Below are 13,423 nucleotides of genomic sequence, written 5' to 3'. Positions count from 1 at the left end.
CTCCCTAAAAAAAATTTGTTTTAATCAATAAACATATCCTTGGGTGAGGATTAAAAAGAATTGTTTTAAGCTAGCATAAAAAGGCTCAGGTTTAATTGTTCCTCTGGGTCTTTATTTCCTTATAAAGGCTCCCATGCTACACAAAACTTATATTAAATAAATTTATATGCTTATCTCTTATTAATCTGTCTTTTGTTATAGGAGTCTCAGCCAAGAACATAAAAGGGTAGAGGAAAGATATTTTCCCTCCCCTATAGTAGTATTCCAACTTTTTCTCCATTTAATAGTCTCCAAAACAACTTAATAACACAAATATTTTAATGAGATATGCAGTTTACAAGACTGATTAAAAGATGAGATAGAATTATAGTTGAAAGAGATGACTTAGATCAAATTGTATATATCAGGGTTATTTCTAAGCATAATATTCTATACAGATACACAGCTGAAGTACTGTTTCTAAGAACCCAGCTAACCATGATAGAAACATACCTTTTTTTTTTAATGTGAGGTCTATTTAAAATACAATTTTATCATTGTAAAACTTTTGGTGATGCAGCTGGATATCTAAACCTCTATTAATTATATAAACACTTAAGAGTCTTATTTAAAGAAAGGATTCCATATAATATCCATTTTAGAAAGTTTAACAAAAAGAGCCAAGTACTGTGTCTGCATATATCAGCACTCAGTAAATGTCTGAGGAAAGAATGAATGACATAATCAGAAGAGTTAGCAGATAGAAACTGTCCCTGCTCCCACAGTCATTAAGATTTTTCCAAAGCATGTTTTCCTCTCAATTTCAAGACATAATCCCCACCAGGGAAAAACACGTTTTGAGTTTTCAAACCAAAATGGCCTAGTGCACACAATTTGTCCAGTGCTTTGATTGTAACAAAATTAACCTGGCACAATCAACCTCCACTCGGGCGAGAGCAGCACTGTGGGAGGTCATAAGTGTCTTGTGGGAGACATGCAACTGGTCGTGCAACTAGTCGGGTCAGACTCCCAGAAGACGCATGCACATGAGTGAGCACATGCTCACATCTCTCATCTCTCACTTCTCCCCCAAGCTCACAAGTTAAAAGACAGAGCCCATGTGTTCCTTTCTGAGAATGCAAAGTGGATTTAGGTATGTCTATATACGCTCCTCTGTATGGAATCTTGTTCATGATATTTTCTTGCAGAGGAACAAGCCACTCATACTTCTGGTAGGATGAAAAAAAATGCCACAAGGCTCAGGCTAAGGGGCTGAGAGTTCACCTGTTTGCTCCAAATATACACATGCTCCTTTTGTGAATAAATATGAAACAAAATATTTAAATAAATGAGTATATCCCCAGAACTTTATAAAACAAATCTAAGGTACAATTTACCAAGACCTGAATAAACTTGATGTATGTAAGGTTTGAGATGCTAGCAAAGTTATCCATTTTCTTTTTTTAAAAAAATGCATATGCCCTGACTGGGGATTGAACCTACAATCTTGGCGCATCGGGACAATGCTCCAACCAACGGAGCTACCTGGCCAGGACAAGTTATCTTTTTTATTTTTTAAATAGTAAAAGCACCACATTTTCTAAGGTCATAATCAAATCAGGGTTAAGGCAATCTGTTATAATCTAATCCAGGCCAAATATCTGTTTTTGCCTAAATTACCAATCTCTTTGATTATCACTGAAGATAAGGCTTTCAGTTTTCAGCCTGGCTTGGTTTATAAGTATTGGAGGAATAACACCAGGCCTAAACGAGCCACGTTTACACACAAACAAAAAAACCCATGAATCTCCTCTCGTAGGAAAGAGTGTTCCCATGTAACACAAGTGAGCAGCACCAAAAAAAGTACCCCACCTACTAAGACATTTTAGTATAAACAGACATAATTAAGATAACTTAAGCTCTGAAACCATTTATTGAAATTATGACTATAACACAGAGGTTCTTGTGGGAAGGCCTCAAAAAATCAGTCACAGTTGCCAGCAGTCAGGGGCGGAGGATCTGTGGCTGAGGCATAACCTTACAAAGAACCCTTACTAGTACTGCCTTCCTCTTTTCTAACTCAAAAGAAAATTGGTGGCTCTCCCTGACTCTTTTTCAGCAAATAATTTTTTGCTAGTTTACTTCTTTTTAATTTAAGTCCAATGCCTGAGGCTGTAAGGGATGTGATCATCTCAGAGGAAGACAGGCATTAGGAAGCTTCCAACTGACAGCCTCAAACCTCTCACCTTTCCCGGTCCTCTGCTGGCAACAGCGCGGACTCTCCATTGTGAACTCCTGAGAACACTACTGACCCCTTGTGTCTGAGGCCCTTTCAGCATTACAGTCTCTCCACTTTGCTATCAGTGTGAGCAGGGAGAGGGATTTCAAAAAGGGAGCGAATTAGGATGACAAAAGGCCATATTCCAGGGGAATATCTAGAAGAGCCACATTTTTAACCTGTGTTTTTATGACTTAATGAAAATATTAAATGCTAGTTTAGAAACCCAGTTTCTAAATCTTTCCATTTCAGGCCAGACAGACTGGGAGCAATTACAGCTTGTTCAGGGGTCTGTGGGAATGCTGGCAGTTTTAATTTACATATTAATGCTGGAAAACATTTTCAGAGGCAAAGAAGAGCACTCTTTGGTCTTAATAATGAATAGAATAAGAAAAAAATAGACAGGAAAGTGGCTCAAAAGCTCTAGGCAAAATGGTCTGGGTTTATTTTTTTTCTGTAATAATTTCAAACTATCCATCATTCACTGTAATAAGATACCACGGCAATGGTGGCTTTGCAGTCTTTTCTTTTGCCTAAGATGACCATTCTTTGGCTGAGTGTCTTCAATAAAAGGCCTAACAATGAAAGTTAACAATCCATCTGTCCCAGCTCCAACTCCTTCCTGGGAACAACCCACTTTAGTTCTTGGTTTCTTCCTCTACCGCCCACCTAGAGTACTTATCTTACCACTCACAGAGTAAGGCAAAACACGGAAACATTTAAATTATTAGATTTCATTAAACAGCCTAGTTGGACACTTGGTCACTGGAATTTACTTTTGCTTCAACTCCAGTTCTTTGAAAAATGCAAAAATTCTTTTCATTAAAATATTAACTTGACCCAAGGATATAAAAGAGTTAGCTGCCTCAGCATTAGTTATTGCAGTCTGAGACCTCCCAAGAGGTCTAAAAAGCCAAGATTAAATATAGCAAAATATGAACAGGAAACATAGTTTGCAAGTTATTTAATAACAACTATAGCTGTACAGAATTTTCAAATTATTTATTTTTCAAATTATTTTTCTGAATTAAATACCAAATTTGTGAAACAAAATCTATCATATGGCCCTTGAAAGAACTATTAAGTGGTGGATTAACTCCAATGCAAAACTTCTTTCTGTACTAAGGAAGAGAGGGAACACAGTCATCCTATGTGGTAGGTAGGTCCTATTATCCCCACTGAACACAAAAGGGAAAAGAGGCTCAAAAAGATCAAAGGTCACATGGCCATGACTGGCAGTGTCTTTCGAGGCACTGCAAACTTGACCTCTTTTAAAGAGGGGTTGAGCTTCGACCTAGGATCCAGGCGATTGGGGTTCGATTCCCCATCAGGGCACATGCCCAGGGGTTGTGGGCTAGGCAGCCGATCGATGACTCTTTCATCATTGATGTTTCTCTCTCTCTCCCTCTCTCTGAAATCAATAGATATATTTTAAAAAAAGATTAATTTTAAATGGAGTACTAGTCATTACTTACAAAATGAATACATTAATGTGGTTAATGAAAATATTTCACTGATGTTGGTCTTATAGAAAGTTTAAGAGAAACCAAAATTAAGGACTCCAGATTCATCTAGGCCCCTTTCAAATACAAAATAGTCCTAATTTTCCTCATCCTGCTACTGGAGGGGAAGGGGAAGGTGTGCTATGGCTTAAAACATAAACAGCAATTCCACTCCTAGGTACCTATCCAAAAGAACTGAAAACAGGTATTTAAACAAAGAGTTATACACAAGTGTTAATAGCAGTATTATGCACAAAAATCCCAAATGTCCATCAAGAGATAAATGGAAAAACACAGTATGGTATCCATGCAAGGGAACATTTTCACCCACTGAAAGGAATGAAGTACTGCCCGGCCGGGCGTGGCTCAGCGGGTGAGCGTCGACCTAGGATCCAGGCGATCAGGGTTCAATTCCCGGTCAGGGCACATGCCCGGTTGCGGGTTGGATCAGTGACTCTCTCATCATTGATGTTTCTATCTCTCTCTTTCCCTCTCCTTCCCTCTCTCTGAAATCAATAAAGATATATATATATATGTAAAAGAAAGGAATGAAGTACTGATATATGCTACAATAGGATTAACCTCAAAAATGTGCTAACCAAAAGAAGCCAGACACAAATGGTCACATACTGTATGATTCTAATTATATGAAATATCCAGCATAGGCAAATCCATTAAGACAGAAAGTAAATTAGCGGTGGCTATGGGGCTGGGAAGGGACAGGGAGTGTCTGCTTAAGAAGTATGGGATCTCGTTTAGAGGTGATGAAAATGCTTTGGAACTAGACAGTGGTGGTGATTGGCGAATGCATTGAATGCCACTGAATTATACACTTTAAAATGGTGAATTTTATGTTATGTGAATTCACTTCAGTTAAAACAAAAATACAGAATAATGAAATAATGATGATTGACCATAAAGCCCTAGATGAAGAACAGGTAATTTGCTTTTTCTTGGCTTGTCACAATTTCAGTGAGTTTTTAACCATCATAAACCAACATATAAAAAATTACCCATTAAAAGTTCCAAATAAGGCATTAATGTAGCTGAGTTCCCCTAATTTGTCCAGTTGACAGAGCACCTAGTTGAGTTTACAGTATATATGAAGCTTTAAAAATGTTTTTAATTTGTATAAAATGCAAAGGAAAAGAATATTGAGAAATACATGAAAGAGTAAGTAGCCAGAGCCTAGGAAAGAAGCAAACACATGCATATGGGGAAAGCTATATGCTTGAGCATACAGAGAGATGTAAACACTCAGGAGAGAAACCTGCTTTTCCTCAGAACTTATTTTGTGTTTCTCCAAAAACTGACTAGTAAACAGCAATTTGCAGTCACCACCCAACGGGTTTCAGCAAAGAGGTCACACACAGGGAGGGCCTCTAGCTGCCACTTCCAATTGCTTCCCCGGTGAAACAACACAGGAGGTTAAGTTACTTCAGGAGACTCTCAACAGGGCTCCCATTGTTCCAAGCTCAAAACTCAGAGATACAATAGGCCCCATTCATCAGGACAGCTTATAGGCTGGGGAATGGTCCCTTAGCGACAACTTTCTGTTGGGACATCGAATTTTTATAAACATGGACTTGCACAAGTACATGTTAATTATTTTTAAAGAACAGAACAAAATAAAAAAATAAAATTCAATAGACTCTAAACTGAGCCGGACATCCAAGTTTTATCCCCAACTCTCTGATGTGACTTTAAGAAGTCACTTTGTTTCTGAGCCTCAGCTTCCTTTTTTTTTTTTTGTAAAATGAAAATGGTTTCTAAGATCACTTAGGACTCTAAAATTCTGTGAACACTTATGAGGTCTATTAATGGTGCTGCTACACTATTCACACCAACAAGTGGGGATAAATTATGAGCAGGAAAGAACGACTAGTTCCCATCTTTTCATTTACTAACAGCACCTAAAAACAAAGAGCCTTAAAAAAAAACAGTCAGAGAAAACAGTCTACTCTCTCTCTTAAACAGACAAATCATAATGAATAGGTCTAGTGATCCCTCCATCCCACCAAGTCGAGGACCACTCAAGCAGATAGCCCTGCACAAAGCACAGTGGTGAAGGGCATAAACACAAGCCACAAGTATGTTTTTCTGTCACCTTTTCTTAGGTTATTAATGCACTTTGAGAATCTCTTGATTTCTTTGCAATGACTCAAAATCCCCAGAAGAAAAATGCCATTTACAACAAGAATGTGATCACTGTCCCAAGCGTCCACACCATGTCATTTTTTTGTTTTTTCAACCTCAAAACTTGCCAAAGCAAGAACTTTGTCTCCAGAGCCTAAGGAGAAAAACACATAAACGAAAAGGTCATTTCAAATGCATTTACAGTTCCAGGTAAAGAGGCAAAAACTTGTTACATACATATTAAAAGAGAAAATAAAATTAGCTCCTATTATTAGAGAATTACAATTTCCTCCCCCCTACAAACAACTCAGCTACATAGAGCCATTTATTGGTTACAATTTACTTTTATATTTATGTTTAGATGACAAATATTTTTAAAACATTAGGCTTTAATTTAATTTTTTAATTAGAAAGCATTGGGAAATAAACTCAATAAAGGGGATTTATAAAGAACACAATTCTGGTTTTACCTCTAAGCTTGAGAGAAGGCAATAAAGTTATCTCACCCATGCTATCTGTCTATCGGACAGTAATTCATGTCCAACTTTCAGAAATATGAAGGTACTCACCAAGATCTGTAGAGACTTTCTCAAACTGGCTGAGTATAGCACCTGCATTTGCTGACAAGAAGGCCTCATCGTCTGCAGTCAGCTAAACAAAAAATAAAACAAAACAAAACAAGTGGAGTGGGTTCAAATCTTAACAAGCAGTTCTAGGAACCATCATTAAGAATGTCTCAGGACCACAAACTAGATCACGGATCAAGAGGTTCTGTACCACATACTTTACATTTTTCTTAATGCCTAATACTATATTATATTAAATACAGGTACCTTCTCTCCAAGTTTCCTGAGAGCTGTTAGTATCTCCACTTTCTGTTGAGTGTACAGGTCTCTTTCCAACTTTCCTACCATGAGATCTCTATCCATCTACAATGGATGAACACAAAGCATATGGTATTTCAGTTAAAAACATTCTGTGCATAAAATCCAACTTTTCAGGTCTACTTCTTTAAAAAAAGATCCTTTAGCTGATTAATATTATAAGGAACTATAGAAACAATTCAAGACAAACATGACAGAAATGCTATTACACAGTTCTAATAAATCTTAATGCTAATAACCATTGTCTTAGCTATAAACTTTACTTAGTAGTAGACTGTAGGAATTAGGAATTACTAAGTCAGTAGCTTCCTTTAGAGAGGAGCCATCCTCTAAGACCTCATTTCATTAAACTGAAGTGTGGTTTATAGGCTTGAATGAGATAACTGGTAACAGGTCTCCTGGAACTTGGGTTAAATATTGCCTTTACTACCAGAAACACTGAGAGTATATACTATGCATTGGTACTATCCTATGTGCTTTATATATATTACATATTACACATACATATGTGCTCTACACGTATTACTTCACTTAATTCTCATAACAACCATAAGAGGTAGAAACTATCATTATCACCTTTTTATAGGTGGAGAAATTGAGGCACAAGGGTTTAAACAAAATAACTTCTCCAAGGCCATATACCTCCATATGGAGCAAGAATACAAATCCAGCCAGTCTGACCTAAGTCCATGCTCTTAACCACTATCCTACTGAATTACCAGTGCTTGCAAATAACTGTTAATGCCTTAATTACATCCAAGTCTATAAATAGACTTCTCTTCTTCAAGTATTAGGTTTATAAAGAGGTTTGAAATTCTTAGGTGAGAAAGGCCACACACGCATAAAGCAATGCCGCTAATGAATTCTAGATAGGATTCCAACTCAGGGCTTCAGAAGTAAATAGTAAAACCTTACAGGTGGAGTTCAAGTAGAAGCGGTTGGTCAGTAGCAATTTAAACTGCCATTTGCTGTTTAACCTTCTATATTCAGTATCAACAATAACTGATCAAAGGGCTAATTTTGACCAATTTTTAAAAAATAGAATATTTTTTAGAGCAATTTTAGGTTCACAGTAAATTGAGCAAAAGGTACTGAGATTTCCCATATACCCCTTGCCCCTACTCATGCACAGCCTCTCCATTATAAACTTCCCCCACCAGAGTGGTACATTTGATGCAACTGATGAACCTACACTGACACCGTTTATACTAGGGTTCACTCTTGGTATTGGTACATTCTCAACTGACCAATTCTTAAACTTCAGAATAACATAATGAGCAAATTCTTGGGCTAAGAAAAAAAACCCCACACAGCAATTGGATCAATTTAAACAAACTTTGCCCAGCCAGGCGTGGCTCAGCGGTTGAGCATCGACCTAGGATCCAGGAGATCGGGGTTCGATTCCCGGTCAGGGCACATGCCTGGGTTGCGGGCTAGGCAGCCGATTAATGATTCTCTCATCATTGATGTTTCTGTCTCTCGCTCTCCCCCTCCTTTCCTCTCTCTGAAATCAATAAAGATATGTTTAAAAAAATAAATAAGTAAACAAACTTTACCTCTGCTAACCTTGTCCGAAGCTGACCTGGTTGTTTCTTTGCAAACAATCTGATGACCTCTGGGGTTTTAAAGGCCTGGCTGATAGCTGCTTGGATAGCCTAGAAATACAAATAGGTAAAAACTAACCAAAATACTCCAATGAATCGAACACTGCAATAATTGATTGATGGGTCTTCAATTATTAATAGGTCTTCTTTATCAAATACTGTTACAATTTTAGTTTCCATTTGCTATTTCTGTGCATGTCACTGGAGTCAAATACCTAACTAAGTAAAGATCTGGAAGCATAAGCTGTTTTATCCACAAGTAGACACTCATCTAGAAGTTAAACCCAAAAAAGGGTACATTTTCTATCTTAAGTATACTTACAAAAAAAAAAGAAAGAAAAAAGTAATCTGTATCGCCAATATACGTAAATCATGCTTACCAGCTGCATTCCACTTAGCTCATCTACCAAAGTCATATTTCCAGACATAATTTTCTTCAGGGAATCATTAAATTCACTTAGTTGCTCCAGAGTCTCCTTTTTGGTTTCCTCATATTCATCTGTATCAAGTTCCTCTCTGAAGTACCATGAGCATAACATAAAAACACAGGGTTCCAAGTGAAAACAGCAATGTTTGTACACTAAGACTTCACACACATGTATTTACAAAAAATATCTTGGGGAAAAAGGCTAAAAGGAAATATCAAAATACTAATGATGGATGTATTCAGATATTTAAAATGTGGGCATTTTTCTGCAATGTAGTTACTTTGATAATTAAACATCTTTCTTTTATTAAAATGAGGCACACTTAAACCATATAATAACTTCCTTTTAAGCAGTCTATAAATCAATGGTACAGCCTTGGGCAAGATGCTTAACACAGCCAAGCCCCAGTTTCCTTATCTATAAACTGAAGATATTGAGAGTACTCTCCTTATAGCGTTGCTAGGAACATTAATTGAAATACAGAAAGTGCTTGGTATGTAAAGGTACTAGATAAATAGCTGACATTATTACCATTAATGGTAGGTAAAATTTTGTGCACCTTGAAATACAACAGCAATGCAGTACTTGCCACCTGAAGAAGAGACTACTTTTATTCACCAAACAAAGCATTTATTAAACATTTATTACAAATAACAACAGCTACCATCAAGTACCTACCCTGGGCCAAGCCTTTTGTTGGCCCCTTCATTTGTAGTATTTAGCACGGTTGAACAGTCTTGGTCCTTTAAGTAGTTAAGTAATTAAGGCTAAAAACACACCAGAAGTTCAGGTAGTACCTTCTCAGCTTGATACCAAACAGGGTTATTTTATTTTATTTTTAAAAAATATATCTTTATTGATTTCAGAGAGAGGAAGGGAGAGGGAAGGAGAGAGAGAGAGAGAGAAACATCAATGATGAGAGAGTTGTCATTGATTGGCTGCCTCCTGCACACCCCAGACCAGGGATGGAGCCCGCAACTTGGGCATGTGCCCCAACGGGAGACTGGGAATCGAACTGCTATCTCCTGGATCCCAGGTTGATGCTCAACCACTGAGCCACGCCTGGCCGGGCCCAAGCAGGATTATTTTAAATACTGAAAACAAGGTAGGTGTTATTATTTCTACTTCACATATAAGGAAATGGAAACCTAAGTATTTTGCCCAAGTTCACACTCAATTGGTAATTAAGTGAAAGACTTTCACATTCCGGCCTTTATGACCCCAAGCCTGCACTGAGTTTCTTTCTCCAATAGACAAAGCACTGTGAAGAACACTACAGGGGAAATCGAAATCACACATGGGCCTGAACCCATGGAGTTTGTAACTGCACTGCAGAAAAAAGCCATTTTACAGTATAACAGCATACAATTATACTATTACCTGCATTCTTCCAGATCTTGTAATTGCTGCATTAGTCTATCCAACTGTTCTTCTAAATTCTGCTTTAATTTGCTTGTCTCTGTCTTTCCTCTGGAAGCCATTTTAATCTCTAAGTAGAACAATAAACCCACATACAGTATATATTTGGTTATTTAATTGATTCAACATACCAGGAAAATTTAAAATAGGCTATACTCTTTCCGAGCTACAGGTGTGGGAAAGATAGTTGTGCAAAGAAAATCTCAATTTATATATAAAAGTTTAAACTCATGTAGTAATAACACTCCACAAAAATGCCTGACAATCTTGAGTTTATGAATTAATTAGAAGTCTTCACTAGTCTATCTTACTTTAAACAAATCTGACAGATGAAAATACAGATTTATAAAGAAAGAGATTAGGTGTAAATACATATTCATTATAATATTCTTTTTCAATCTTAATAAGTATGTTCCAGGGCTTAGCACACTCCTAGTATTATCTTGCTGGCTCTTATGTGCATTTAAGAGCCAGTTGTTCATGTGGGCATGAACAACTTTTGACATGAATTTCTTCTTTGGAAATGTGCTCATTTTTCTACTGGATTATATTTCCCTTACTGATTTATATAACATGGATATGAAGACTTTGTAATTATGTTGCAAATATTATCTTGTCTCCTGACTTTAAATTCTACTTATAGTGTTTTTGTCACGATAAATTATTATTATTTTTAATGGTCAAATCTGTCTTCTCCTTAAATTTTCTTAGTCTGTGTCCCATGAAAGCACACCCTAACCATCTCAAGACTTTAAAACATATACTATTTTCAATTCTAAAACATATATATACACACACACATATATATATATATATGTATATATATAAACGTTTAGCTCTTTAAGCCACTTGCACCTTTTTTTGTTAATGTTGTGAAGTAGGGGTCTTTTATTTTTTTTCAAATGGATAGTCAATTGCCCCAACACTGTTTACTAGTCAGTATTCATTTATGCCACCTTTAATGTACTCAATAGTAAGACTCAAGTCTGTCTCACTGGTAATATTCTGGTCCTGAGGAATTACCTTGCTATTTAATTATTATAGCTTTAGAGCTGGTATATACTGATAACCGATAAGTTGTTTTTATTACTGTGGTTTTCCTTGCCCAATAATTCTTGGCTATTCATGTGCATTTCCTCTTCTAGATGAATTTAAGAATCAGTCAAGTTTCCTTAAAAATTCAATTGAAATTTTGACAGAGATTACATTAAAATTAGAGACTAATATAGAGAAAACCTGTATCCTTGAAATTTGAACCTTCCTATCAAGCAATATCTCTCCATTTATCTAGGCTTTCTTTTGATTTTTAAAAAGGAAATATTATTGTTTTTTACAAAGGCCTTGAACATTAGCTATTCTTAGATATTTTGTATTTTCTGTTAATACTGGGAATAGGGTTTTCCTTATTACAAGTTCTGATTATTTCTGGTGTAGAGAAAAGCTACTGATTTTGGTGTTGATACTATATGTACTTAACATTTATAGCATTTAAGTTTTTCCATTTATAAAAATGAAACTTACATTCCTTTCAGGAAACACATTTTGCTTAATATTAGCTATAAACCATTAATCAAAACTTAAATCCTAGGGTAACTTATTAAAGCATTTAAAATTTTCCTACACATAATTATTACCAATTTGATATGTGAACTTCAACGAAGAGAATTTCTTACATCATATTCCAAATAGAATTTAATCAGTGAAAATCTATGCTTACTACCTACCATCTCTCTTAAAACTGGCTTAAATCATCTACAATCATTAATAACATATAAATGAGTATAGCCAGAAGTGTAATTTATCATAGCTGTGCCTCATGTATAATTTCTTCTGGAAGTACACATTTAAATTTTATTTTAAATCTGTTGAATTTTCCAGTAAAATTCAAGGCAAACCCAAGAAAAAACTGAAAGTGTCTTTTCAGGATTAATTTCCCACAGTCTAACCACACTGGACTACTTGCTATTTCAGAACACAGCCGTGAACTTTCATCCTTCTCTTGTGAGCCTGCATTTTTTTTCTACCTATCAAGCCCAGGTCATGGAGTCGTTGGGGTCTAACTAAAGTTCCACCTCCTCCATAACCCTTCCTTGGTTACCCCCCATCATTAGATTGTGAGTTATGTAAGTAGGGATCTTACTCTTTTCATACACCAGCATCTAGCACAATGCTGAGCAAATACAAAGTACTGGATAAATAATTGGTAAATGAATAATGAAGAGAGACTGCTTCTTCCACTACATTCCGCATCTCATTCTCTATTTATCACTCATCTCTTCCTTGAATTACACGAGTTCATTATAGCATGTTTTTTGTCTGCCTCTCCAGACTGTAAACGCTCTAGAAGCAGAAAACGAGTCTCATTCCGCTTCGCCTCGATCTTCAATAACTGGACGAAGTGTAACTGCATAAAGGCACAACATCGTTTAAGGATGTAAAGCTATTCTAAACAAATTTCAGGGAAGACGGAGGCACTTTAAAAGCCTTAACCTGGTTCTACATTATTCGAGATTTATCCCAGAGAGAGTAACTCGCTGGCACCACCTAGTATTCAATAACGGTGGTGCATCTTTTACCGAAACCGCAGAAATGGTTCTCAAACACTAATCGGGCGAGGAAACTACTCATTCACGCTCACCTGTCTCGTATTACCCTGAACTCTGCACAGCGCTGACCGGTCTCAAATTGCATAAACCTCCAGTTCTTGAAGTTCCAGTGTCATAAGCGTGAGGAAAGCGAACCTGTTCATCAGGACTGCAAGAGGCTCAAAGTTCAAGCCACCTTGGGGCGGAGCTGGCTGGGAAAAGAAACACCATGAACAAGAAGTTTTTATTCACTATAATCTTGGCCTGAAGCAGTCCAGATCACTTCCACTCGGGCAGCCTGCCATTGAAAAGCACCCCTCTCTTTCTAGCAGGACATCCTGGCGGCTGGGGTGAGTGTGGAGGGCAGCCTTTCTGAGATTTTTTTCCTAGTGAGGTGTTACTGAGGAAAACCCCGCACGCGGACACGCCTTGGGGGAAGTTGTCAAATCTAGAAAAGCGCAGAAAAGATACGGGCAGAGAGCACACCTTTTCCCGTTTCCCGGCTGGCAGGGAGGCAGCGCCTGGACCTCAACCATCCCGACGCTTTCCGGGAGCAGCTCCGGCCACGGCCCCAAATCCCATCTCCGCGAGGGAACTTGAAGCTCCCG

At 37.2% G+C, this 13,423-nt stretch overlaps 1 protein-coding gene across 1 annotated transcript; it reads right to left on the bottom strand.

Moving 5' to 3' along the window:
• Positions 1-300: 300 nt before the first annotated feature.
• LZIC (leucine zipper and CTNNBIP1 domain containing) lies at positions 301-12,957 on the bottom strand. The gene is made up of 7 exons (XM_087820121.1): positions 12,869-12,957; positions 10,192-10,300; positions 8,764-8,899; positions 8,336-8,434; positions 6,729-6,824; positions 6,465-6,546; positions 301-6,049 (listed from the first exon to the last, which is right to left on the bottom strand). The coding sequence occupies exons 2-7, from the start codon at positions 10,290-10,292 to the stop codon at positions 5,991-5,993; spliced, it is 573 nt and encodes a 190-aa protein (XP_087676247.1). The 5' UTR covers positions 10,293-10,300; positions 12,869-12,957; the 3' UTR covers positions 301-5,990.
• Between the last annotated feature and the right edge of the window lie 466 nt (positions 12,958-13,423).

The sequence above is a fragment of the Miniopterus natalensis genome, chromosome 9 (assembly GCF_054644295.1).
Source record: "Miniopterus natalensis isolate mMinNat1 chromosome 9, mMinNat1.hap1, whole genome shotgun sequence".
NCBI lineage: Eukaryota > Metazoa > Chordata > Mammalia > Chiroptera > Miniopteridae > Miniopterus > Miniopterus natalensis.
Note: the sequence above shows the minus strand (reverse complement) of the source record. Positions and strands in the feature narration are given on the sequence as shown.

Excerpts from the sequence above, each read along its gene's own strand:
- LZIC (XM_087820121.1), bottom strand. The coding sequence starts at position 10,292 with ATGGCTTCCAGAGGAAAGACAGAGACAAGCAAATTAAAGCAGAATTTA. Across the intron at positions 8,900-10,191 it reads CAAGATCTGGAAGAATGCAG|AGAGGAACTTGATACAGATG; the intron begins GTAATAGTATAA and ends ATGGTACTTCAG. Across the intron at positions 6,825-8,335 it reads TTCGGACAAGGTTAGCAGAG|ATGGATAGAGATCTCATGGT; the intron begins GTAAAGTTTGTT and ends CATCCATTGTAG.